General features: G+C 39.9%; 1 protein-coding gene across 1 annotated transcript; it reads left to right on the forward strand.

The window, feature by feature from the left end:
• Positions 1-1,598: 1,598 nt before the first annotated feature.
• inpp5l (inositol polyphosphate-5-phosphatase L) lies at positions 1,599-25,569 on the forward strand. The gene is made up of 16 exons (XM_030416655.1): positions 1,599-2,109; positions 8,600-8,641; positions 8,946-9,046; positions 9,423-9,510; positions 14,105-14,168; positions 14,746-14,849; positions 15,133-15,185; positions 17,580-17,699; positions 18,723-18,807; positions 18,903-18,998; positions 19,087-19,161; positions 19,430-19,503; positions 19,586-19,697; positions 22,109-22,177; positions 22,273-22,333; positions 23,170-25,569. The coding sequence occupies exons 1-15, from the start codon at positions 2,050-2,052 to the stop codon at positions 22,306-22,308; spliced, it is 1,179 nt and encodes a 392-aa protein (XP_030272515.1). The 5' UTR covers positions 1,599-2,049; the 3' UTR covers positions 22,309-22,333; positions 23,170-25,569.
• The last annotated feature ends 953 nt before the right edge of the window (positions 25,570-26,522 follow it).

Below are 26,522 nucleotides of genomic sequence, written 5' to 3' on the forward strand. Positions count from 1 at the left end.
GGTTGGCTGTGTAAACCATGCCATGGTTGAACAGCTCACTGGCAGCACTATGGAGAGCTGAAGTCAGGCCCCCCTGCAATCTTTGCTCAGACTGCTGGATGGCACAGATCCATCTACTGCAAATAAAGATTTTTACAGCTATGCGGTTCACTGGGCAGAATAAGAAAGCTACTGTAGATGCGCTGTAATATATTATAGCAACTCTGCTGTTGCGATGACTGGAAGTTGTGGGAGGCAGGCTGTTCTGGAGAAAATGACTAAGCTGCAGGTCATGCATATAAACACAAAACACTGGCATAGTGTATTTTCCTGGTTGCAGGACTTCTTTACACAAGAGCAGTTGCCGCAATGGTAGCAAAGGTTGCAGTGATTACTGATGAGCACACGCCTAAGGCAGAGTCACAGATAAAGATAAGACCCCCCTATTAGATACATTTTTGAGGTTTGCCTGTTGTAAGCCAGCATGGGAGAAGAAAAGAAGCAAACTTTCAGTGAGGGGGTATTCCATTGAACGAAAAAGAATTTCACAGAAAGAAAGTGACGAACTTCCTGTTGTGTTGAGACCACACAGAGCAAGCCTGTGGTGAGTTGAGACCTGTCAGGTATTTCCGATGTCCTCGAGTAGTTAAGTAATACATTAAGGTGTTTTGATTTCATTTTACAAGTTATCATTGTACTAGTATAGGAGTGTGTAGTTCTGGGGAAAACATTTTATCTGAAGAGAAGCTGATCTTAAAGGACAACACAAGTTCATACTGTTATGCAGTTATGGGTTAGTTATGAGTTTGTTATGATATTAATCATCTCATTAATATTGTAAACACTCAATTCCTAATTTTAAATTGGTCTCAAAACTACAGTATTCCTTTAAAGGGACACTATGCATTTTTAAAAAAGAAATTCAAACTCAGAACGTTAACATTTACATGCATTTACATGCTAATAATACAAACTCAAAACTATACATTTCCGAACTGAATAAACAAGCCACCCTCAGAGGGAAATATGGTTAAGATTTCCTCTCCAAAACTATATAGTTCCCTTTCAACACAGCAGAAGGGTTTAGGTTGTGGTAATACAAAAATAAATAAAAAAAGAGGTTTGTGGTGATAAAAGTCAAGTTTCCATGGTAATCAAATATTCTGGGACTATCTTCACATTTACAATGAATATGGAAACAATACAAACTCAAAAACGATCCACTCGCACAGCTGAATAAACAAGCTGTCCTCAGAGGGAAACAAGGTCCCCAGAATGTTGTTTAAACCAGAAAGGTGAGTCTTCAGAAGGTTCCGGCAAATATGAACGCAGTAAAACAGTGTGACAATGTGTTGTCCACTGATGGCTGTTTTATTCAGTCATTAAATGAATCAAGATTTCATCCCCAAAACTACATAGCGCCATTTTAACACAATAGAAGGGTTTTAAGTTGTGGTGACAATAATAATAATAATAAACATGCTTGTGGTAATAAAACACACACAGGTTCGCATGGTAATTAAACATTATGGGATTATCTTGAGGTTTCGCTTTGGACTGATCGCCACGACGTCGGCTCTCCGGTGACAACCTCAACATAAGGAAGACTGTAATTGACCCCAAAAGGGCGGAGGCGGAGCCCCGGAGTTGGTTAACGCCACCCAGCACCGCCCGCTCCGGTTATCTGCGCGTTTGACAAGGCAGCAGCAGATGCGCCGGGCAAAGCCAAGTCCGTTAAGAAGCTACTAGTCCAATTAACCAAGGGGAGGCGGAAATCCACGCATGTCGGTCGTCAAACCAACTTACTTAACCTCGAGTCGGCTCGACGATGGATATGAGCGCCGCTCCGGCATATGATGACGACCCGATACCCGCCATCAACGAACAAGTTGGACCAGAAGCGACACAGTGTCCTCAGTGAGATGCTGGTGAGCTCTGAGCGTTAATAGTCGCGGTGTTGGCTCACACAGTAAGCCTCTATAAGCTCTAGAAGAGAGGACAGGCCTGGACGCGCGTCATCTGGCGACGCGACGGAGTTTCCTCGAGCTGTTTGTCAAGGTGGACGTTAACATGGAAACACACACTGATGTGCTGCTCGTCACCGCGAATGTCGGCTCACTCTTTGACAATGTAAGTAGACTGGTAACATTAAAACTACACCGGGCTGACGTGCTGCCAGAGGTTTGTACTTAATGCTGTTAGGAGTGATGGAGAAATAATTAGTGGCGCGGCTTTAGGAGGTGGGTTTTACCTTGAATGAGCTCCGCTGCTAGCATAAGTCTGTGGTAGCTAACTTAGAGGATGCAACAAGTGTGCTAATTAGCACGCGCTTAATGAGCTAACGGTACTGTAACTGTAACGTTTGTCTAACGTTACTTTTATATCGAACACCACAGTACTGGATTACGCAGCCGTGTTTCTCTGTCAGAAGTCAGTGTCGTGCGCTCTGAAGTGTTTATCCGCTGTTTTTGATGAAAAAGAAAAAGCCACGGGCAAAGTTGATGTATGAAGTTGTTACCCGGGGGACCGCAGCCCCACCGCCCACGTAGCCTGCTCCCAGTCAGACCAGTGAGCGTGAACGCATCATTTACACTTCAGATCGTCTATAAATGTCTGGAAATGAGTGGAGAGACCGCTGTCTCATCTTAATCTGTGACCCTAAAGTTACTACTGTGACATTGAAGGCTCAGCTCTGACATTGTCTCCACAGGTTGACTAATAATGGCACCATTTAAATTTTTTTAATGAATCTTTTTGGCCATTTCATTTATGATTATACAATTAGATATTGCTTAATTCTGTAACATATGTTATCTCTTCAATGGTTCTGTTGTCAGGACATTTTATGTTTAAATAAAGGAGGGTGCCGCTCAGCCTTTGCTTCCAAACTGGCCCGGTGACCTCTCGCCATATTGCAGTGAAACATTCCTCTGCAGCCCAAAAAGCATTATCCCCATTGGGTTGTGTAGTCTGTAGTCCTCAAACCTGGAAATGAGTTAGCATTTTTGCATATCTGGTTCCCTCCTCTCGAAGTCTGTGAGCTTTTTTTAATTGGTTTTCAGTTAAATACCTGACATAGGGTCTGTGGTTAGCACAAAGATAAGATATTTATGTTTTTTTTTTCTTTGACATAAAATACATCATTAAATGTCCCACAGTTTAATTATAAAATGCATACGTGTCTTAAAAATGGCGTTTGCTACTAAGTGGCTAAAAACTCCACTGACGCCAGTGGCCTTAATGTGAACTGTAGTCAGCATCCTGTTCCTCGCACTCTGCGGCACAAACCAGCATCACCCTGGGCACTGTCCAAAACACTGACAATACATACAGGAGACTTAACCCTAGAATAAACACGGAATGCTGGGAAATAATTTAAAGCATATTCAGGATAAGTATCACTCTTTTATTTGGCCTGTTTTTCCATTTACCCAGCTAACTTTGTGAAGATTCCCCTGAAGCACAAAAAGCATTTCCCCCCGGACCACCATTAGAAAAGAGGCATATGTAAAACTGTTGATGAACTCCTTGAACAGCAAACAAGGTCAATTATGATTCTTTCTTTTATGAACTTCTCATCCAAGGAGGTGTTATATTTGTAAAACTTTCCTCGAGCCCAGAAAACTGTGGCAAGCAGCTCTAATTTGACAGAATGGGCACCATCTTTGCATTTACTATCTAGCTCCACTGTAAAGTTATGTTCTAACTAGCTTGATGTTTGCAATTTATCAGCTAACGTTAAAAGCGACCATAATGTTAGCGTAATAAAGCAATTTGCAAACAGCAAGCGAGCCAATTTACCAGCCAGATCAGCCCGGAAGTCTGGATCAATAAGCTAACACTATCCCCTCAATGCAGGATTTTGCTATGTTAGCTAACTAGCAGTTCATCCATGTTACCAAGTAATTAGGCAAATAAAGCCACAATATAACAATATAATTCATCTGGTTTGCAATAATGCCAGCTTTGACTTTGGACTCTCCATTTCTAAGCTAATGTAAGCTAATGTTGCACACTATTATTGTTGAGAGTGCACATAAATGTTCCATCCTTTGGATAGAAAACTTCCACTGTCCTATATAAATCAATACAGGCCATTGCATGTCTCACTTTGCACAGAAAATAGTAATACATGTTTGTTAATTGCATCATATTATTACACACAGTACCTGTAATGGACTCTTGTCCAGGTTTGGCCCCCCAGACTGGCAACCTCATGATATACAATCAATCCCTGTTGAAAATCACTGTTTGTCATGTTAGATCAGGGAGGGTCTTTGTTATTCATATGTCAGTATATAGTCATACTGTATGACGTTTGGAATTGCCAGCTCCAGTGGCATCACTGCATTTCCATAATGTTAGTTGTAGTTCACTGTCTAGTCTTTGATGTTTCTCTCTATTACAAAATAACAGAAAAAATACCTTTTATTATCATGAATTTAAAGAGATTAGACTGGAATTTAACTATTTTAAAGTCATAGCTAAATAACAAGTAGTTATTATATTTGGCCTGTGCTGGCCTGACAAAACTTAAGACACTGCAGGGGGGAGGGCTCTTACGTTCATGGAAATTTGGCTCAGGACCATGTTTCCGGTTGCCAAATCTGGCTCCAATGAAAACATGTTAGATCCCATTGTGGGAGATATGTAAACAGATGAATATCTTCCCCGGGGGACTTGAGCTTTTCTACTTATTTAAGCCCCCCTTTTTCTGTAAACAAACACTCCTAAACATTCACCCAGCCTTTGGGATAAGAGCAAGGGCTTAAGCACATCACAGGATAAATCCTATTGCTTTACAGTGCTGGACCAGCAGACTGTCATTACAGAGCAGTTTAGCCAGTTAGACAGTCGACTCCACATTATCGCCAAAGACACATTTCAGCCCCTTTTCCAAGTATTATCATCAGGCAGCTTGAAACCATAGACATTATCTGAATCACCATGCTGGATTCATTAAAGCTAATAGTTTCCCTGGAACTGTTATCCTGTATCCTGTGGACGATCACTAAAGACCTCTCTAATCCAGCAGGTCTGGTCTTGTTGCCCGACACAGTGCTGCTAGTTTGCCACAGGAAGAAAAAGATACAATTTTGTTGCTGGAGGGGGTGTTTCAGGGTTTTCTCCTAATGTGAATATGCTGTACTGTATTGTGTTATATTTCAATGACTCAGGGGTTGTTGGACAGAGCCAATGGTCATGAGTGCATACAGAATGTAAGCATCCAAAATGATCTGAGAGTCCTTTAGATTACAGTGTCTGAGCTGCAGTCATCCCTGTCCCCCCTGCCATGCAAATACATTATGCAAAGCCATTTCTGGGCCTGTATGAATGCACCTGGCATTGAGAAAGATTGTACATTACTCTGTGATTAAAATGTGGGGCAAATTCTGACAGGTGGTTAAGAAACAACACGTTCAAATACCACTGTTAAGTTTACAGGATAGTTTTTCAAATAGGAGAGGATCCTGTGATCCTGAACTTTCCCTCTCACAATTCAAAAGATTAACTTATTTTACAGCTACGCAAGGCATCAAGTTGGAACTAATGAACAGCAATTTCACATCATGAAAACAAGTAATAACATGTGTCTAATGTTCATTTATATAAAAGAGGTTATGACTTCCCCACTTAGGAATCAGAGGATAACATATTTTATCGCCCATCAAGATAAACAATCAAGTTGATTGTGGTCAGGTTTATTATTTTGAATTGTCTGTCACCATGGCCTGCACATTGTATCCCCCACCAAAACAAGTTAAATCCGTGTGTAAATACTAAAGGTTCCAAAATTAAGGATGAAAGGGAGATGAGGTTTCCATCATTTATTAATCTTTTATTTGTGCAGGAGGACCTTTTGATTTATGATTACTTATTTAAGATTCTTTGATTCATTGGTTTTCACCAAAAAATGGGGTTCCCATCTCACTGTAATGCAATAAAAATATTGCTTTTCTATCACAATGCAAGGTTAAAATGATGATATCTTGTTTTTATTTTAAAGTTTAAAGATACTTAGACAATTATTGGAATAATATCGCAAAGAGCAAGTATATTGGATTGCTATTTGCGATGCTTACTCGAAAAATAGAATAGAATTTAACAGAGAAGGGCCTGCTGAAGATGAGCCTCAATCGTGTCTGACAGATTGATGTGTGTAAGGTTTTTCTGCCTGCCTTCCTCATACATACTCTACCGTGCGTGGTGTATCTGACATCTGTTGGTGTTGTTCCTGGAACATCGTGATTAAAGTTGCTCCACGACCATCAGGAAACTGTGACGATAACTGCATCTGAAATGAGCTATCTTGTCTGAGTCGGTAAAGTCTAGGACTCTCAATCAAAAACTTCGAAACTTTATACTGTTCATTTAATATTTTTACTCTAACTTTTCATGTTATTTGCCATTTCTTTTATAGTTATCTGCTGCTGTTTAGTTTGGCTTCGGCAATCAAAATTCTTGGTTCAGTTTAGGAAATGATGGTTAGGGTTCAAATAGACCCTTTTTACAACAGTAAAAATTTGTTTTAAAGGAACATTTCTTCTACGCGTGTATTTTTGCATTAGAAAAATGTGATGGGTTAGTTTTAACAATAGTCCTGGAACAACATTACTTATGATTTCCAAGGAACAGCACCAGCACAGTGTTATCAGATCATAACACTGACTCTCATACAGCTGTCAAGTAGCTATGCAATCCTATACTCCCTTTCAGGAATGATATGTGGACTGCTGCCAGATTATGACAGGTGCAGCTACATTTTACTACACTACTACATCCTGGAACACACAGTGGAAACGTACAGGATCATGTTTCCGGACAATGTCTATTGTTTGAACCTTTTCAAGGTTAAGGTTAGCTCACAGTATTATCTCCCTGTGATTGGTGACTCCCTGACCTTCATTTGACCTGTTTATCAGCTGGAAATGTCATTTTAAGCCAGAAGCTATACAGTTTTTTTTTTAAGGAAAATATCAGTTTTTAGCCATAAACCTCTGATAGATATAATGGAATACATCAATCAATAAATGGTCCTTGTTTAGAACAAGGGACATGCACTTAGAAATAAAGGTAATGTAAGGGGGATAGAGGCATGGTTTCTGTGAACTTTGAAATAGTGTCACCTATCTAACGTTAGCTTGCCTACTAAAATGCGATAGCTTCTATCAAAAGAGTTTATACACTGTTGTTGCAACAGTAGTCAGCTCAGCATTTGGATTATTAATATTGCATGCAACTGACTTATTAAGTAACCAGGGACTTAATGGGACATTAAATGAATGTTGATGTTGTTCTGTGCCTGCAGTATCATAGAGTTTTGTAGTCCCAATACACGGAAATCGGTTAGCATTTTTGCACATCGTCTGAGGTTTTTAATACGTTTTCAGTTAAATGCCTGAAATAAGTTCTGTGGTAACCAGAGATGCCAAGATATCTACGGGGTTTGTTCTAAGACATACAATTCATCATTTAATGTCCCACAATTGAATTATAAAGTGAACAAGTGGCTAAATGAGACTACAGAAGTTGTCTCAGACATTAAACGACAACACACCAAATGCAGAGACTCATCTATTCACTAGTCCTTCTTTACAGGCAAACTTCAGTTTACAGAAAACCTATACAGTGATTGTACAGTCAGATGTGTAATGGTGGCAACGTTGAAAGTCATGCAACCCCAATGTACGTAGCCTGTGTAGGGCATATTCTCTGTAATATTCCAAAATCTAGTTCCAAAATCTCATAGGCTTTTTGTCAAGGGAACCAGGGTAATGCTAACTTCTAGGTTAGTCTCCAAGAATACATCATCGCTCCTAAACTCTGCTAACACATTAGCCATAACATCTTTACAATATAACAATGCTGAATGACAGTGTTGTTATGGAGCAGGTTGTTATGCAAGTTTAGTATTGATGTACAAGGAAAAATGATTAACATTGGCTGGTTCCAACTTCTTGAATTTAAGAATTTAATGTTTTTCTTTGTCATTTATGGGAGTAATTGAAGAGTCTTTGGGTTTCAGACTGTTGGTTGAATAAAATAAGCAACTTGAATATCTCCCTTTGGGCTCTGAGAAATTTTGATGAGTAATTTTTTTCCTTTTTAATTTTTTGATATTGATGATGTAAGCAGAGTACTCAAGATTGAAAATAATTGTTAGTTACAGTCCTAACCTATGGAGCTGTGCTCACATTATACTTTTTTATACAATTATCTTGAGATGAAAAGTCAATCAAGCTTTGTTTTCTTGATAACAACATGATCAATTCCTCACCATGAGAAATCAAAAAGTTGTTTCCACTTGCTTCTTACTTAAAATGTTTATTGGAGATCTGCAGCACCATGCCAGCATGTGCAGATAGCATCTTGAAAACTGTAGCAACGGATTTAAGCTGAAAATGGCTGTTGAAGGAATAATCATGTTTGATTAACATGGCAGACTTTTTATACACTTTGTTATGGCTTTCAAACCCCTAGCAGTGCTTACAATGATAAGCATAATGTAAATAACTTCATCGGTAAATGGCAAAAATTCCATTTAAGCTTCATATGATTTGCTTTGAAACATTTTTTCCAGAAATGTCTTGCCTTTGATGATTTTCTTCTTATTTTATAGGTGGGTGAAATTCAAAATGAATGGTTACAAGAATTGTATAAGGTAAGTTTGGGCCGGCTGGGTCTCACATTAATGATTAATAGTTCTCTGACAGTTTGTAGACAGTTTGATGGAGTTAATAAAAAAAAAAAAGAATCATTACAATGGTGACATTCCAATATACGCATAAGCTCCATGTGTCTTTGGAAAACAGATACTGTGAGGATGACTGGCAATGTACTGTAACCATATCATGTCAAGAACAGGAATTCACACTGTAACACACAATGTTGACCTTCTTTATTCCTCATTACTCTGTAATATAAAACCCATACAGTAATACCTGTTTGTGCTGCTTTTGTTACAGACTATCCACAACTACAAGCCGCAGTTCATCGCCCTGCACTTCCAGGAGGTGGGAGGGAAGGACTACATGGTCAACATGGGCCATGCTGAAGACTTCTTTAGGTAGGACAGGTGTACTGCTCAAAATCCATGATGCTCAGTTCTTTCCTCAACACGTGCTTGATATTATCATATACAAAGAAAGTCTTGTTTTTTCCTTGTAATTCAAAATGAGCTGCTACGAAAAATTAATTTCCACATTGATTAATCTACCTGATTATTTCTTCCATTAATGAATTAATGTTTGCCCAAGTTCACATATTAGTTTGTTTTATCCACCAAGCAGTCCCAGACACCCATTATTTCAGATTACATTCACAGAAAATTAAGAAAACTAACAAAGATTCATATTTATGTCAGAATTTAATAAATGAAATAAATTAATCTCTTCGGCTCAAAATTGCTTAATGACAGCTCTGTTCTGCTCTTTCTTTTCCAGGAGCATTGAGACCAGTGAGGAAATGAAAGACTTTAACAGGGTCTGCATCTATGTGGACAACCAGTTCCAAGCAGAAAACAGCTTCACAGTAAGAAACACAGAAGTTCACATGTTCTTCCACTAGATGGGGTCCTCCTCCATGTTAGTGCTCATAGGTAGTTGGAGGTTTCAGATATACTCTGTGGTGTTGCTGGCCAACACATTAGGAAGGGCCAGAGTTTGTAGACCCCAGTGGAGCATCAGTAATGGGGATTCGTCCTATTATAGTATTCAATATAATGTGCATTTTGGATTGGAAAACAGCCACCATCTGACCGCATTTTTGGCCTTGTCGAAGAATGCCATAATGTCCTTTTTACTGCACAAATACATTACTCGTTGTAATCTTGGATTTGTTTATACAGAAGTTGTGTTTTCACTGTTAGAATAAATAACTAAATAAATGTAGTAGAGCGCCCTGATACAAGATTTAATTGTATGTGATAAATAAGGGGTTGAGCATGATGGTTTACATTTTATAATCTCATATGTTATAGAAAATTAGTGAGATTAGAGTTTAACTCAGTGTTTCATAAAACGTCTTAATTTTCACCATTAGGCTAATCTGACTGTTAGAAAGTTGACATTTTATCAACTAAAGATCATCTTTCAATGGAAAATGATCACACAAGCTGCGGTGTCGTCAATATATTGACATTCCCTTTAGTGACTTAGTCACTAGCCCCATTCACACTGCCGTTTGGATGCGGGATCCTGCACCAATTCTCCGCCTCTGCCTCTGTATGAATGTCGCTGGCACTGATACACCAGTGGAGGTAGTATCAGAGGCGCAGTATTGGCGAACCGAACCAGTGTCAATGGATGAGCCAGCTGCGCTTATCGAGGGCTAACGGTCTGATGTGTGATAACTACACAGGTCCCTCACTCAACAAAATAAAGAGAAATGTCCCACAAAGCAACGTTACATGACCGAACAAAAGTAACGTAGTAACTGTCTTTGGCAACTTATGTGAGGAAAAATATACCACAGAGAAGCGTCTGTCCTCTTGCCTATCCTACCAACTCTTCGTCACATTTCTGCCCAAAAAACTGTCTGTCACAGACAAAAAACTTTAACTCACCAAGTGTCTGTGTTGGAAAATAATCACTGCTACAGTCAGCCCTCCCGACCGAGACCTCAGTGAACCACCAGAAAATAGCCTCCCTCCCAATGAGTGAGTCAAACAGCCTCCAGTTTATTGATGGCGATCGTTTAATTATATCATTCAGAGCGAAAAACATAACTTTGACACATTCCAGGATTTTTCATGGGTTAGGATCTCAATCACTACACATTATAACAGCATATCATCCATATGATTATAAACTATCAGAGGGTTTAGATTGACAGGAGGACACCTGGGGAAACACCTTGAAAACACACAGACGTCATCATCATGACGTGTACTGTCACATGTCTTTAGGAGCCGCAGTCTGTATGAATGACCAATGACGGAGAATTGGCGAACCAACGCTGCAGCGATAATGTGGTGTCTCTGTGTGAAAGGGACTACTATAACATTATTACATTAAGTACTGAGTACTCTTGGGTAGGATCACGCCCATCGACTTTGGCTCCCCTGCTCCGCCCACAGCCATTTTCAAATTGTCTTTCCTCGCGTGTCCATCCATAGCCACTTGCAAGATCTCCAAGATGACATGGACACAGACATGAGAGAGATGCTCTTAAATACAGGTTTGTTAAGTAAATAATGCCACAACCTACATCTTCAATGTCATCATCGTTGAACCCAGATTCTGTCTCCATGACACACACTCCAGTGGCTGCTCGGGTCTTGGGCTCAAGTTCAATCTCCACACCTGTCTTTAAAGCCACTTCTTGCTTCTAACTTCTTCTTGTTGACCCTCACACAGCACAAGCACATTTTCACTCTTTTTCCTTGTACACATAGCTGCTCATTATGAGTTTGCCAGTTTAATTTGTCTAAAACTCTGCCCTAGTTGAGATTAACACCTCCACAACCCCATCTGAGAAAAGTGGCTGAGTATCTCTTAAACTATTAACCCTTACTCCTCCCATGTGATACCTCCGCACTGGACGTCTGACAGTAGGGGTCAATGGTTGCATCAGTACACTGAAGGTGTGCAAAGTAAAAAGGGGAAAGTCAATGGCCAGGTGTGGGAGAGACAGGCCAAAGTCAATACATTTAACTCGAGATTAAAACTATTGATTTCAGCCCATTTGTGCACGATAAATAAAGTGTGAGGGGGGGTGTGGAAGACAGCTGGGACTAAGTTTCCCCTGCACTCGAGCGCTCGCACCCTCCACTGTTTGCCCTGAGAGGGTTGCAGGCCCCCCTCACACCCAACCCTCCTAATGCCTCATTCTCATTTCGTTGGTGCCACCTGCATTGATTTTCAATTTGTTTCCCCTTGGCTGCGGATCATCAGTTATATGGCCAAGAGAGAGTTTGGGGGGTTCTCCTTTCAGAGGGGCTGCAGGAGTAGTGGGGGCAGACTTGCATGCATTCCCAGTACAAATGGTGTTTTGATAAAAAATCACTTGTAAGTCAATATTTTTTTATTAAACTGTGCACAAACCTGATTGATGAAGATAGGTGTTTGGCAGAGTATGTGGAGGAGAATGTGCATCTGTGTTTGAGTGCGAGAGTGTGTGCGCTTTGCCGTACTGTTTAAACATTAAATTTTACTCATCCAACATAAACTAGGCCAGATTTAGATCGGTTTTCCTGAGCTAATTATCTGAATACAGTCCTTGAAACCCCATTAAGAGTTGTCATTTTGCTGTCATTTTTTATGTTAAACTTAAAACTTGTTACGAACGTGCTTCTCAAACAAACATTCTGGTTTTAGTTTACAACCCTATCAGACTCGTTCGAATAGCTCCCCTGCTCTATCCTCAGTTTGGACAAGTTGGTCGCTAATTGCCGCTCACTGGAGCCGTCCACGGAGACACTTCCATTTTATTAAATGAGGATGACTTTGGCACTGAAGATAAATGATCTCTTCAGGGAGAGATCTCTCATGCTCCGGCTGGATGTTTGTGTGGGGGGGTTGGTTGCACAGCGGTCCGTCACGCCCCGAGCCCTCTGAGCGCCGGCAGATTTTTCTTCAGCCCCCAGTCACAGTGGCAGCGTTGGCAGACAGCAGGCCTACTGCTTAATACCTTTTAAATTGTTTTAATTTTCTGTCTTTATTGATCTCACAGGGCATGATTAATCAGATCAGTGGAGCAGGCAGTTAGTACATTAAAAATTGTCAGCCCCATGTCAGGGATGATTGGGTGCTGAAGTGTGTGCAAGAGGGGCAGTGTGTGGACGTGTCGTGCAGTTACGTGTTCACTTTAACGTCTCTATTCTTTAAAGTTTCATGTGTCTTTGGGAGAGCAACAATAAACTGTGTCGCACTGCATCGTTCAATACAAGGCTCGTAATTCAGCTCACATGATGGGGAAATGAACAGTTCAATTAATCACCTCAGAGGCTGGATTGAGCTGACTTTTCCTGTTTTTGATGTTTAAAGTTTTGATTGTCGATCACTGCTGTGAAAGCACTCTAAATGAGACAGACGGAGCTTACCCTTTTTTTGCACTTATGTGATATTTTGGTTTTAAAAACTAAACCCAGATATTGGGAAATGTATATTATCAGTTTTTTATCGGGTATCAGTGAAATTGTAGCCGATAAATGGAACCAACTTGCTTTCATTGACATATAAAAAGGGCAGCATTTACACATTCAGACACAACAAGGGGCTGATTTCACCTTGGAAGTTGGTTTACGATCCACCAGTAAACACAAACTAAAAACTTTTGTAAAGAAAGACGACATGGTAGCAATTTGTAGCACATGTTCTACGAAGGCTCTGAGTGGAGGGAAAGGAGATGAGCCTTTATGACACTCAATTGTGCACAAACCACAGGATATGAACTTCCTTTTTGAAATACAAAAGTAAGTTATAGGTTATGTTATTCGTATGGGCCGTGAGAAGCGTCTGTTATTGGTATTAACTGAAAACAGTCTATCTATCATTCCATACTAAAACAAATGTTATCCCCTATAGCTTGCTTGCAAGGAGTTAGCATAGAGATAGCATCATTTTGAAGCCAAACTGTGACGCCTTAGAGTTCTTATTCTAGAGCCAGACCAAGGTCTCAGCTGGCAGATATTATTGACTAATATTGTCGTTATTTATGTTCCCTCATATTCATTTTTTTTATTCTTATGCAGAAAAAAGATTCTTGCAGTACTTTATAATGATTAAATTCCCGTGTACTGTTTAAGTACAGTGATGTCACTTCAGACAATACATTTTATTAAACTGGAAAATATCACACATCCACATTTATCAATATCACAGTTTTTTTACTACCTTATAATGGTGTCAGTATTTACCCTCTAAATTGCATATCGTTACAAAGAAAATTAAAATGGTACCAACACATGTCAATATTTAGCTAAAGATGACTCTGGTGTCTGAAACTTAATGTGTCTGCAACAACATTAAATGTGTAATTTTTTCAGAATGAATTTCAAACACTTGCATTTTTGTGATGTGTTGGCTTTAAAACTGAAAATGATTTTAAATTCTATAAGCTTTTATTTATTAATTTATTTTGTCCGGTACATTTATCAGATAATATTATTTCTCTGTCTCCACAGGCTTTGGGGAGCATGTACTTCATCCACAAGACACTGAAAGACATCCATCAGTATGATTTTAATGGTAAAACTTTCTTCTTTATGCATGATGTTTGCATTGATTTTCATCATTTTGTTGTCCTTCAGCTGCTGACGGATTCATAATGCCTTTTTTCCTTGAAAAAATGAAATGATTTCAGATCTCAACCTGAACCACTCCCCCTGCATCCTGTACTGTTTTGGTAATGGCTCATAAGAGCGATGTTGCATATTATTGGCCAGATTTTGTCATTTTTTAATATCAATGGTTCCAGAACATTTCTCTGTGTCTAATGGCAGTTTGATGGCCACCACTCCTGGCCAGGTATTTGCAAAGAGCCTGAATTTAAAATGGAGCTGTTATCTTCCTGCTGCATAGTCCAGTCACGTTAGGCGTGAAAAAGCTCCTCAGAAAAGCTTATGGAAGAACCATAAACATCCTGCAGCTGCCACTCGCTGTGTGGCCCAAACCGATTGTTGTTCACCAAACACAGTCTAATGGCTCGCTTATAGATCCTCTCATCACATATGCGGCTCTGATGAGGTTAACACCAGTTTATTGATTTGTGTTTGCATGTTTTCTCACTCTTTTACTCTCTCTCCCCCCTCTCTATCTCTCACAGTTGAGGATTTTAAAGCAGTGTCGGGGCAGAACAAGCATGTGGGCTCTCTGGACAGGGTCACCACAGTGGAAAAAGAAAAATTCCCAAAGAATTTCTGGCCTGATGTGAGTATGTATGCATGAGTCTCTGTCTCTGTATGCCTACATGTGTGTGTGTGTGTGTGTGTTGTGTGTTGTGTGTGTGCGTGTGCAGGTTTGGGGAGGGGTACATAAGGGCCAAAGGGAGGTGTTAGGACAAATGAGTCTACTGGGGCTGTATGGGCTGTCTGCCTGCTCTGACAGGGAGATGAGACAAATTATGTGGCGGAATCAATAATTATCAGTTCGGCCCTTCGAAGACACGGCTCACTGCTGTTCAGTGACTCACTCTGGTTTGTCTTTGTTGCAGTTCAAGTGGTCCAGAAAGGGCTTCATGAGGACCCGCTGGATCATACACAACCAGTATGTACTCTACACTAAACTCACCTTGATAAAAACATCCAGGCTGGATTTGACTCACATTCACTTCCAGTTGTTTGTTGACCTTTTTGAAGCGGGAAAAAAATGTGTGTTCATCTTTTGAAGTCCCTACAATACAAATACAAATTAGTCTCATGGAGGGGATGTCAAAGTTTTCCAGAAATGTGGAAAATAAAATAAAGGAAATCATGATTATCTTATCTGTCATTAAACAAAGGTGCAGGCTTTTTTGTCTTTCTGCTTCTTATTCTGACTCCACCCAGGAAGCAGTTGCTGATACATGTGACTTTTGAAAATATAAACCTTCATCTGAGAAATATCTGTTTCCTGCATAACCATTTTTTAAAATTAAAAGCAGCATGTTATTAAAATGTTTGTATTCACATTGGATCACAGGATTACTACTGTGTGACAGAGATCCATTTTTAGCCTTTTCGGGACTGCCAGCCATAATCTTTTATTTATTTATTTTTTTGGTATACCCAGATTGTATCCAGATTGATTATATGAAGTCTAGATGGCAATAAAAACCCAAAACAAACACCTAAAATATAATTTTTGCAGATTGGATCGAAGGATGTGGATGTGGTTTAATATGGCTTAATATTTCTATAGATGTGTTTCACTCTGGACGCTGTGGCTGCTTGCATCAAACTTAAGTGTCTTTTGTGTCACTCGCAACAAGACACACAAGGAGAAATACAGGCAAATAGTTATGGAGTTATGGAGTTATGGAAGTGCATCAGAATGGATGAGCAGAATCCATGCTGCTACTAGAATAGTGATATGGACGACAACATGAAGTACAACAGTCTGTGGACAGTCACGCTGAAATAAATGTTCTCCTCCTTATATTGGAACTCCATATCTCATGCCTTCCTGTTAAAAAGCAGCATCACCAGCGTAAATAGTGATTGACGCCTTCATCATTACCTGAGCAACCTACGCTGATTGGTGATGTCTATACACAAAAATCTGATCGGATCACTTACCGATATTGGTGCAAGAACATCTGACTTTAGAAACAACAGCTCTACAGTGCTTTAGCAGCATTAGCTAATTGTTTTGGCTGTACAGCCTGTAGTTTTAATGTTTCTTATCAGTGTTGGTGTTAGACACAGCATACAGCTGCAAGAAAAAAAACCTCTAAATAACCACGATCACTACCTGCTCTGCACCAGACACCAACCAGCAGACACACACAGTTTGTGACTGGCTAATGGAGCATTTCGCAACTGTGTTTTTCCTCCTCTGTTGGTTGAGACCAAAATGGAGCTAACAGGAGAATGAGTGGTAGGATAAACGTCATCAGGTTGCCTGACACACAACTTCACTTAAAAGGTATTTTGTAATTGTTGGCTAACAAGTTCACCATATCAGCTTAACTTGGTGATAGTATGTTAGTGTTGTGTGTACAGCTTGTTTCTGCAGCCAACAAGAGGTCAACAGTTTAATGCAGGATTATCCAAAGCCAAAGTTCAACTGTGAGATGTTCTGTAAGCACAAGAGGACAAAATAACTTTTAATCTAAATGAAATGGTCTAAAATTGGCAAATGTTATGATTTGATCAGTAAATATCTCATCCATTTTTGATACTTGACAGTGTCCACATTTTAGTTTGTGCAAAAAATCATACTGAGGTACAATACCCAGCCCTCCCTCTGAGTTGTTTGAACTTTCACCAGGGTCAGAAACAATTACTCACCGCTGCGGCAGTGACTCTAACTCACAGCTTTTGTTTTCACATCACCTCAGTTACTATTTTCATCTAGGGCTTTCTCGCCTCTGTGAAAATTATTCATATAGTTTGCAAACTAAACTGTCTTGTGAAAGTTATGAACTATTGTACATATACAAAGACAATTCAGCACGCTGCCCTGGTACACATTTTTAATGTAATTATCAGAGAATACATGATATCCATGTTTTGAATCCACTGAATTGAAAGCTTAACACAGCCTGAAATGAACCTGCTACAGTCTGTGTTATCTGAGGACATTAGTCACTATCTGCTCTGCTGTGCTGTTACCTCGGGGTAAAAACAAAAGGAGCCCATAATCTGTGTGCCACAACATCCCACTGTGAGTCAACACAGGTCGTTGGTTGGATGCACATTAATTGTTTTCCAGTGACAGCCAAAGAAAAGGGGTGAAAGCTCGGCAGAAAAGACAAATGTGCTTGTTTGTGGACTCAGTATTAACACAAGTGCACTCATTGATAAGACAGCTTCTCATGAGTGACACCCATGTGCATACACATGCATGTACACACCTATCAGATGTCAGGCTTTAGTGTTATCACAGTGTTTCCTGCTTCTAATCTCCATCTGCCACAAATCACCATATTTCCCCCGTGTTTGTGTGTGTTCTTCACAGAGCTCTGGACCTGGTCAATGTCCACCTGTTCCATGATGCCTCCAACCTCATTGCCTGCAACTCAAGTCCTTCCATTTACTCAGCGAACCGCAAGAACGCGCTCAGATATGTCATCAACAGGTCAGACTTCCAGCTGCCAGCCACAATTAAGGCGCAAAATGTACAAGATGACAGCAAATATAGCCTAAATTAAAACAAAAGAAGACTCCTTTCTAGACTGAATGATCTCAGATGAATGTGTATTTCACATTGGCTAATACTGTAAAGCCTTTCCCATGTTACTATTCTAAAAATATTATATGTTCATGAATTTGTACACACACAAAGGAAGCTTTTTTTTTTTTTAGTGGAGAACACCCAAACATATGTAAGGCTGTTGACATTTCCTTGCACCATCTGTCCTGAGTTATCTGATCACAAGTAGACAGCTCTGAGTACAGGAGTGAACACAACTCAAGACACATTGAGGGCGCTTTCTAGATCCAGTCACTCTTTCCAAACTATATGTTTGGCCTCTCTTAACCTACCATTGTTAGCAGCAGATGTTTGTCGATTCATCTAACAATTGAACTATTAACCACAATTTCCCCAGACTCCTTTTACAAACTGCTTGATTATACGAGTTGTTGAGTGAAGAGAAACTTTGTAAAACTTTATTCATGCCTTTTTGTCAATTGTGCTTTAAGTGCAGAACATTAAGTTGTTTCTCTCCCTGTAAAAAGTGTCATTTTGTCTGCTTCTGTGTTTAAATTGCATCGTACCTGCTAACATTTAGCAGCTGTTTAAACACTGTTTAACTTGTTTCATCAGTAACCCAAATTTGTGAAAGAAGACAATAATTTTTTGAAGTCATTCAATTTTTTTTAAGAATACGTTAACGAATAACCAATATAGGCAACTTCTTCGATGTCCGTGGAGAACTTCTAAGACTCTCTTAAGAAAAAAAAATTGTAGTGTTGGAGTTAGGAGAAATGTTATAAACTGTGAAATGCTATCTAAAATAAATGTTCAACTCTTTGAGCCTTCTTGTTAATTCGACAAACAATATACATGAAGATGTTTATTTGCGGGGAAAACAGCAGATGGGGGTAAAGTGTGTGTGAACAGCCTCTGTGTGTACCTGACAGTGTTATCAACTTGCAGGATATCAGACGGCCGCTTCCCCCCTCTGCCTTTCTTTCTGTTTGGAGATTTCAACTTCCGTCTGGACACACAAAGTCTTGTCCAGGTAATTTAATTTCTCCTGAAGCTCAGGTTATAAGGAGGGTATCAGCCGGGCACATTGACACAAACCCTTTTTTGTGTTCGTGTTTCTGTGAGCAGCATTTGTCGACTTCGGCAGACGTGCAGACAGTGAAAAAGGACAGCAGTAACGAAGTGGAGAAAATCATCTGCGAAGAAAAGGACAATGACCACCGGGTGATTAAACCCAGCTCAGTTGAGATGACAACTGACATGTTATTTTTCCTGCTGCTTTCCACTTAACCTGCCTTCATGTCACCGGCAGGTGCTGCTTCACATTGAGGAGAAGCTGTTCACATATCTACATCAGGCGGTTTTCAGGGAGGACAACGGTAGAGCGGTGAGAGCAAGATGTCAACTTTAACCCAATCTGATCTAATCAGAGAAACTGGGACCTATATACACCAGCCTGCTTGGCAACAATCTGACATGTCTTCACAGATTTTAGATTACACCTTATCAGCGGAAGTACAGTCCTGAATGACAGTAAAGTAAATACAAAAGTTCGGAGGTGACCCACCTCTGATAACTCGTCATGTTTTAACCCTTGCATAAGTTGTACTCACTCACCTGGCGCTTGTTTTTGATCAGTGACCTCTTTTCCTCAGCTTCTGAAATATGACAAAGAACCTGCAGGCTTTCATGATGTTATTGGGGAAGAGGACATAAAATTTCCACCCAGGTAAGACCTCAAACTGAGCTGCTTGTTCATAGTATAAAGTCCCACTTCTGTCAATATCAAATAAACACTCTGTCTCTCTCAGCTACCCCTACAGTGAAGAGTACACTAAACCAACCCAGTACATGAACACTCGCTGTCCCGCCTGGTGCGATCGTATACTCATGTCACACACCGCCCAAGAGTTCATCCACAAGGTCAGTCAATGCTTATGGTTGCAGTATCACAGTTAATGCTGAATCTTCTGCATGTTATTTATTTGTATTTACATTTCCACTTGGCTTGCAGAATATATTCTCTGGGGAAAAGCTCATAGCGTTTAATACAAGAAATAATCTTCATAGGTTATGTGTTGTCAGGTTATGTGTTGTCAGGTAATGTTCCTGGCAAGTACAGCTTTCTAATACCTTTGTAACCACGTGAGAATGTGAATATTTTTTATGACAGAATTTATAGCCAAAAGTTATATTATTTGCTTTTACAACTCGAATTAAGACCACAACACACTGTATTTAAATCTCTCACCTTTCTTTTAATAGAATATTCACCCTTGTTTTGAGAGACGTCTTTTACCCTGCCCTTTTGACTCTATCGCTGCCTTAGATAGGTGTGTGGGCTTTGGTTTTTTTGCTGGTCGGTTGTATGCTTCCATGCTGGCGAAAGCTGTGGCAGGAGACATGATGTTTGCGGCTTTTCCTCCAGCCTTCTCCAGCATTCTTGTAAACGTGATATCTCTTAAATCTCACTGACTATTTGTGTCATGAAGTGTTGTGGTGACTTCCGAAAACACACTTTTGGCCATCACTCAAGAATTCATATGATAATTAGGACAACATTTTTACACAAATGTGTCGTGAGATGAAAGGACTTGTATGTATGATATGGTGAATGTACTGTCAAACTGTGACTTCACTCTAACAAAACCCTGTTTAGGTGATAGCATTATGCTGTTGATTTTAATGTGACACTCTGGTTGGACTGTTTCTTTCTTTTTTTTGGCCTGGGCAATATGTCACTATTATACCTTAATTGTGATATGAGACTATTCCTCGTATTAGATTCCAAATATTGTTTTATTGCGATATGACATAGGTGTTCCAGGCTTTAAAGGCTGCTTCACAGTAAAATTATATTTTGAGACTGTTCTACTTGTTCTAATTATTGCTTTCACCAACCTCGTCATTAAATCCTCATTGCTAATTATTAATCAAAATTCTGATAACATTTTGAAATTTACACTACCAGTCAAAAGTTTGGACACCTTCTCATTTAATGGTTTGTCTTTATTCCCCCCGACTATTTACATTGTAGATTGTCACTGAAGGCATCAAAACTATGAATGAACACATATGGAATTATGTAGTAAACAAAATTGTGAAATAACTCTAAATATGTTTCATCTTTTAGATTCCTCAAAGTAGCCACCCTTTGCGTTGTTGACAGCGCTGCAAACCCTTGGCCCTCTCTCAATGAGCTTCATGATGTCGTCACCTGAAATGATTTTCACTTCATTGGTGTGCCTTGTCAGAGTTCATGTGTGGAATTTTTTTCCCTCTTAATGGTGTTGGGACCATCAGTTTTGTGGTGCAGAAGTCAGGTTGGTACACAGGTGACAGCCCTATTTGACAGCTCTTAGCTGATTGATTCTTGTCATAATATGACTTCTGAGTAAAGAGAAACGACAGTCCATCATTACTTTAAGAACTGGAGGTCAGTCAGTCCGGCAAATTGCAAAAACTTGAATGTGTCCCCAAGTGCAGTCGCAAAAACCATCAAGTGCTTCGACGAAACTGGCTCACATGAAGACCACCCCAGGAAAGGAAGACCAAGAGTCACCTCTGCTGGTGAAGATAATTTCATCCGAGTCACCGGCCTCAGAAATCACAAGTTAACAGCACCTCAGATTAGAGCCCAGATGAATGCCACACAGAGTTCTAGTAGCAGACACATCTCTACAGGGCTATTTGACCAAGTCACCTGACCTAGTCACCTGACCTAAACCCAATCGAGATGGTTTGGGATGAGATGGACCGCAGAGTGAAAGCAAAAGGGCCAACAAGTGCTCAGCATCTCTGGGAACTCCTTCAAGACTGTTGAAAAACCATTTTAGGTGACGACCGCATGAAGCTCATCGAGAGAATGCCAAGAGTGTGCAAAGCAGTATTAAAAGCAAAGGGTGGCTACTTTGAAGAATCTAAAACATAAAACAAGTTTTGAGTTATTTCACTTTTTTTGTTTACTACATATTTCCATATGTGTTCATTCATAGTTTTGATGCCTTCAGTGAGTTTGACAGGTCAAAAGTTATTTTTTTCATTCAGTCCTAACATTTACGATGTGTTATTGAGGAGTTTTCAAAATATCGATATATTTTGTGTATCACAACATAGACTAAGGATTGCATTATATTTGAGGACTGTATTATCCAGCTCTTTGTCTTAATGCTGTCATGGAGTCACACCTGGTCAAATGTGCCAGTCTCAACATCTACCAGCACAAGAATGTATATAAAATCAGTAATACATTATGATACAGACATTTCACCAAAAGAAGGTACATGTAAGCTTTAATTTTGTCAAGATGACATCAAAGTTTGTTCTTTTTTCAGAGTGATGATGGTGAGAAGACCGTTGTTTACAACACAGTGGGTCCTAATGTCTGTATGGGGGACCATAAGGTAACACTTTGAATAGAATGTACTGTACATTGTGCAGGCAACCATCAAACAGCCATGTAGAGTAACTCTGCTGTGTTCTTGTGGTTTTCTCGTAGCCGGTTTTCTTGTTCTTCTCACTGAAGAACGACTGAACATTGACTTGGATCTTTCTGAATGGTAAGAGCATGGGCCAGTGAGTGTGTTTCTGTACTATACAGCATGTAGAGGTGTTATATGTCTATGTGGTTATTCCGGGGGGGGGGGGGGAGATTCAGTTTGTGAGAGCGATCACAGTAATCTTGCTCCACTCCCCTGAGAGCCATAACCCAAGCTGGCCCATTGGAGTCGGGCTATGAACTAAGATGAAGTGCCTGCGGGACACGAGCGAGCGCTCCTTTGTGTCCAGCGTAGTAGGACCACAGGCGATCAGCACCTTTCACTGATCTATGTCTATCGAATCCTCTCCACTGTCACTGTGGCTACACACTAAGTGCATTGCGGGCCCTCTTTTCATTAATTACCACCTGGATGGCCGGCTGGAGAGACATGCATTGTGCCGGACAGCATATTGGCATTTTTACGGCCATGATTTTGTTTTGCTGCCGTTTAAATGTATTTTTTTAAGGATGGACTGCTTTTTCATGAAGGTCCTTTGTCAGAGGGCGGCAAAATGATGAGATCCACACAATAAAGGTGCGACAACCGGCCTGCTTTTTGTCATTGTGAGACACAAAAAAGTTCACTCCAGGACACAAGTGGCTCGACTACATTTTATATCATCATAACAGATTTATTTTTGATCATGTGGCATTGGGTAGCCTAATTAATGAAGGCGGGTGCGCTTTGATTGCAGCTTTGAATGACTTCCAGGTTCCTTTCAAATTCTGCCCACAGGGTCATTCTTCTGCTTTTGTTTCTGTTGGCATGTGTTGTAATAAGACTGTGTGTGTGTGTGTGTGTGTGTGTGTGTGTGTTGTGTGTGTGTGTGTGTGTGTGTGTGTGTGTGTCTGCAGGTCTATAACTGCACCATCCTCAGAGCTCTGCCACAGCCACAGGCCTGGAGGGTAATCAGCACAATGGTCAGCCGCTACAACCCACCCGTCAGCCAGCTGCTGTGAAATCCTCTTCTTCAAATTCCCAGTGTCTCACCTCTGATCTCACTGCCCATAGCACATATTTACCAGCAGCTTTTGGTGTTTTCTGAGTCTGCTAAATCCCCGGCCCTGAAGGCTCAGTGTCACTGAAGATGCTTCTACAATTCCTGCTTACAGCAGTGAAGATTGTTTTCTGAATACGACCAAACAATGAAGAGTGTGACTGTGGACCAGCCCCTTTTTATGGATGTGTACATGTAATATATATGCAAAACTAAATTATGATTTAGATTTTTGATTTTAGTTGTTAGATTTTAAAAATATTCCCTTTGTTTTTTTTACAGGCATTGTCAGGCAAACAACTGTAAAGACAACATAAATGTAGTCATTTCTTTTGGGCCCTGTGTGATTTATCAAATCATTCCGTTAGTCTCTAGCAACTTAGCTGGATGGGTTTATAAATCAGCTAATCAGAGTCCAGTATTATGAATGTCCATTGTAAATAATTTAAGGGTTAACATAATGAAGAATGTTAGTGTTGCTGTGAGCCGAAACTAAATGATGAAAACTTACTATGCATGCATGCTTTTATTTTTAGTTCACATGTCTCCTTTTTCTTGAAGTCGTTTACTTTGACTTTAAGAAGGTTGTACAGGAGAACAGGAAACACAGTAGAGGAATGCTGCTGTCTCCGTCTCCTGTTAACCTGTTTGATGTTCTCTGTAGATAAAACATCATTTATGATGAATTTCTTACTGACCTGTTTTCATGTAACGTATGTGTAGCCACGTCCTCACAGCAGCTTTAAGTGGGTCAAATTAAAAAAAGAAAAAAGAAAAAATCTATTTCAGGATTGATTTTGATAGATGTAAAGGATGATTTTAATATTTGTAGAAATTACACTACACGGGGTACAAAAGGCCAACATCATTTGTAAAGCGACTACGGCAGTTTTCTGTTTATGAATGTTACGGTAGGATTTAATTCATATAACGCAGCAGCAGTGTGTTTCACCCTGTTGAATATAAAGTAGCATTCTTTTCCTGTTTGCCACCAACTGTACATTAATACCAAGTGCTTTATTCCACGAGCTATAACTCAGCAGTTCTCATGTTTTGATCTCCTCACTCAGAGAGAGTCACCTTTAGTTATCTGTCAGTTAGTCTGCACAGAAATCTCTCAGAATGTTCTCACCCTGTTCTGGTTGGCATCGACCTTATTTCATTGCCAAAAGTTGACGCTGTCGGCCTATTGTGTTTGCTTCTAACTGCGGTTAAGGAGTTTGGATGTTTCCGACACGTGGCCTCACTCGTACTTCAAAAAAATTCTGTATCAAAACATGTGAACACAGAAGGCACTGTTTGGATTTCTTTGATTTTTGTCTTATTTTGGTTGGTTGGTTCATAGTCACATACTGTAGCACCAGTGCTGTTATATATTTTTAATGTGTGAATTATTGGTTAGATTATCATTATTTTTGATCCTTTTATTGACTAATTGAAAGAGTTTTAAAATATGTTTGTGGTTTTGTTACTTCCATCCATTATCACCAGATCATCCTTGAGGATTGCATTGTGTGTTTTCTCAAACGTCTTTTGTATTACTACCACGATTCCAAAAAAGTTGTGACGCTGTGTTAAAAGTAAATTTAAAAAACAGAATGCCATCATTTGAAAATGAACTGTACTGACAACAGTAGTGATATCCCTTATACAATCAGATTGGCAAACCACATCCTGTCTTTGCTTGTGAGTGACTGATCCTTTTGAGGATGCCTGTTTCTTGAACAATGAACCTGTTTACCTGTGGAATGTTGCAGACAGGTGTTTCGGGGGCGTTCTACAACTGTCCCAGCCTTTTGTTGCCCCTGTCCTAACTTGTTGATGTTGAGGTAAAAAATTAAATATATTGTCTGTCTTTAATTCATTTGTGTCAACGGATTAAAAAAAAAAAAAAGATCACATTGTTTTATTTATGTCACACAGATTATACTATCTTTTTTGGAATCGGTTGTACACAGCTCAGTGGTCAGAAAATGTATACACAAATACTTGTCATGCATAAATTCACAGATAATCATATCACGTTTGGACTGTCTGTAATGCATCGCCGTAACGGGATCAAGTTAAGAGTCACAGATGCAAATATTTGTGCAGATTAAACCGTTTCTAAGTAATTAACTTTTAGCAGTTCACTGTTGACCAGTCTTGGGAGTGGAGTTCATTGTAAGGCCAGTATTACCTTTACATTATCTCTGGTCAAACACTACATCATTGTGATATTTGACTTTTGTAAATAAAATATTACCCTCATAAATAAGTTGCATTGTTATTGATTGGCTTCAGCTGCAGGACTGTGTGTTTTTGGAGTCTATGTTGCAACACATGATGATTTGAGACCAGCAGCTTTCGGCTTTTGGGAAAAACCACAGTCATCACTTTACACTTAACTTGAGTCACACCCGTTTGGGGAAATCATACATGTCAGATGTGATCAATGGCTGCAAATCATACGCTGTACAAGTGTTTCCAGCATTAAGCTGATTAACCAGAAAGGTAAAGCACTGCTGCTTTTTCCCGCATGGCACTGATAAACCTGAACGCCCTTCTGCCCACAGGAATGCTGCTGCTGTCAGTTGTCTCCAGGAGAAGACGTGGATCTCAGCATGAGTGACTTACAAAAGAGGAATGAAGACTATAATTATTTTACGTCAAGGAGGTTATTGTCTTTGCATGTCATCTGTTGGTTGGTTGTCGGTTGGTTTGTCAGCAGGATTACACAAAAAACTGCTGAACAGATTTCCTCGAAACGTGGATGGTGGATGGGAATGGCCCAGAATAGATCCGGAATATGTTTCACTTTCTTTTGCATTGTTAGATAGGGCGCTTTATGGACATTGATCCTGATGAGTTAGAAGTATTATTACCTGTCGCCCCAGTTGTACTCACATTAAGAATGCAAAACTTCTACATGAATAAAAACCAGACTCATGCAAAATGGAGATTGACCCAGCACTCACTCAACCCATATGACTGTATGTCTGTGTTATGCATTCAGCTTCCACAGTCTTAGCCCTCGTCCGAGGGGTGAGCTGCATGTACTTTGCAGCAGCAGAAGACAGATTACATTTAAAACTGAGGAGGTATTAAGGCTGCCCTCTAAAACTGGAATTGGCTGCGCTATTTAGAACATTTTGTTCAAATTGAACGTCCTCGAGGGCCAACAAATCAAGAGACTGATTCTACACTTTATTGCATTTCATTCTTGTGTTG

Source organism: Sparus aurata, chromosome 5 (genome assembly GCF_900880675.1).
Source record: "Sparus aurata chromosome 5, fSpaAur1.1, whole genome shotgun sequence".
NCBI lineage: Eukaryota > Metazoa > Chordata > Actinopteri > Spariformes > Sparidae > Sparus > Sparus aurata.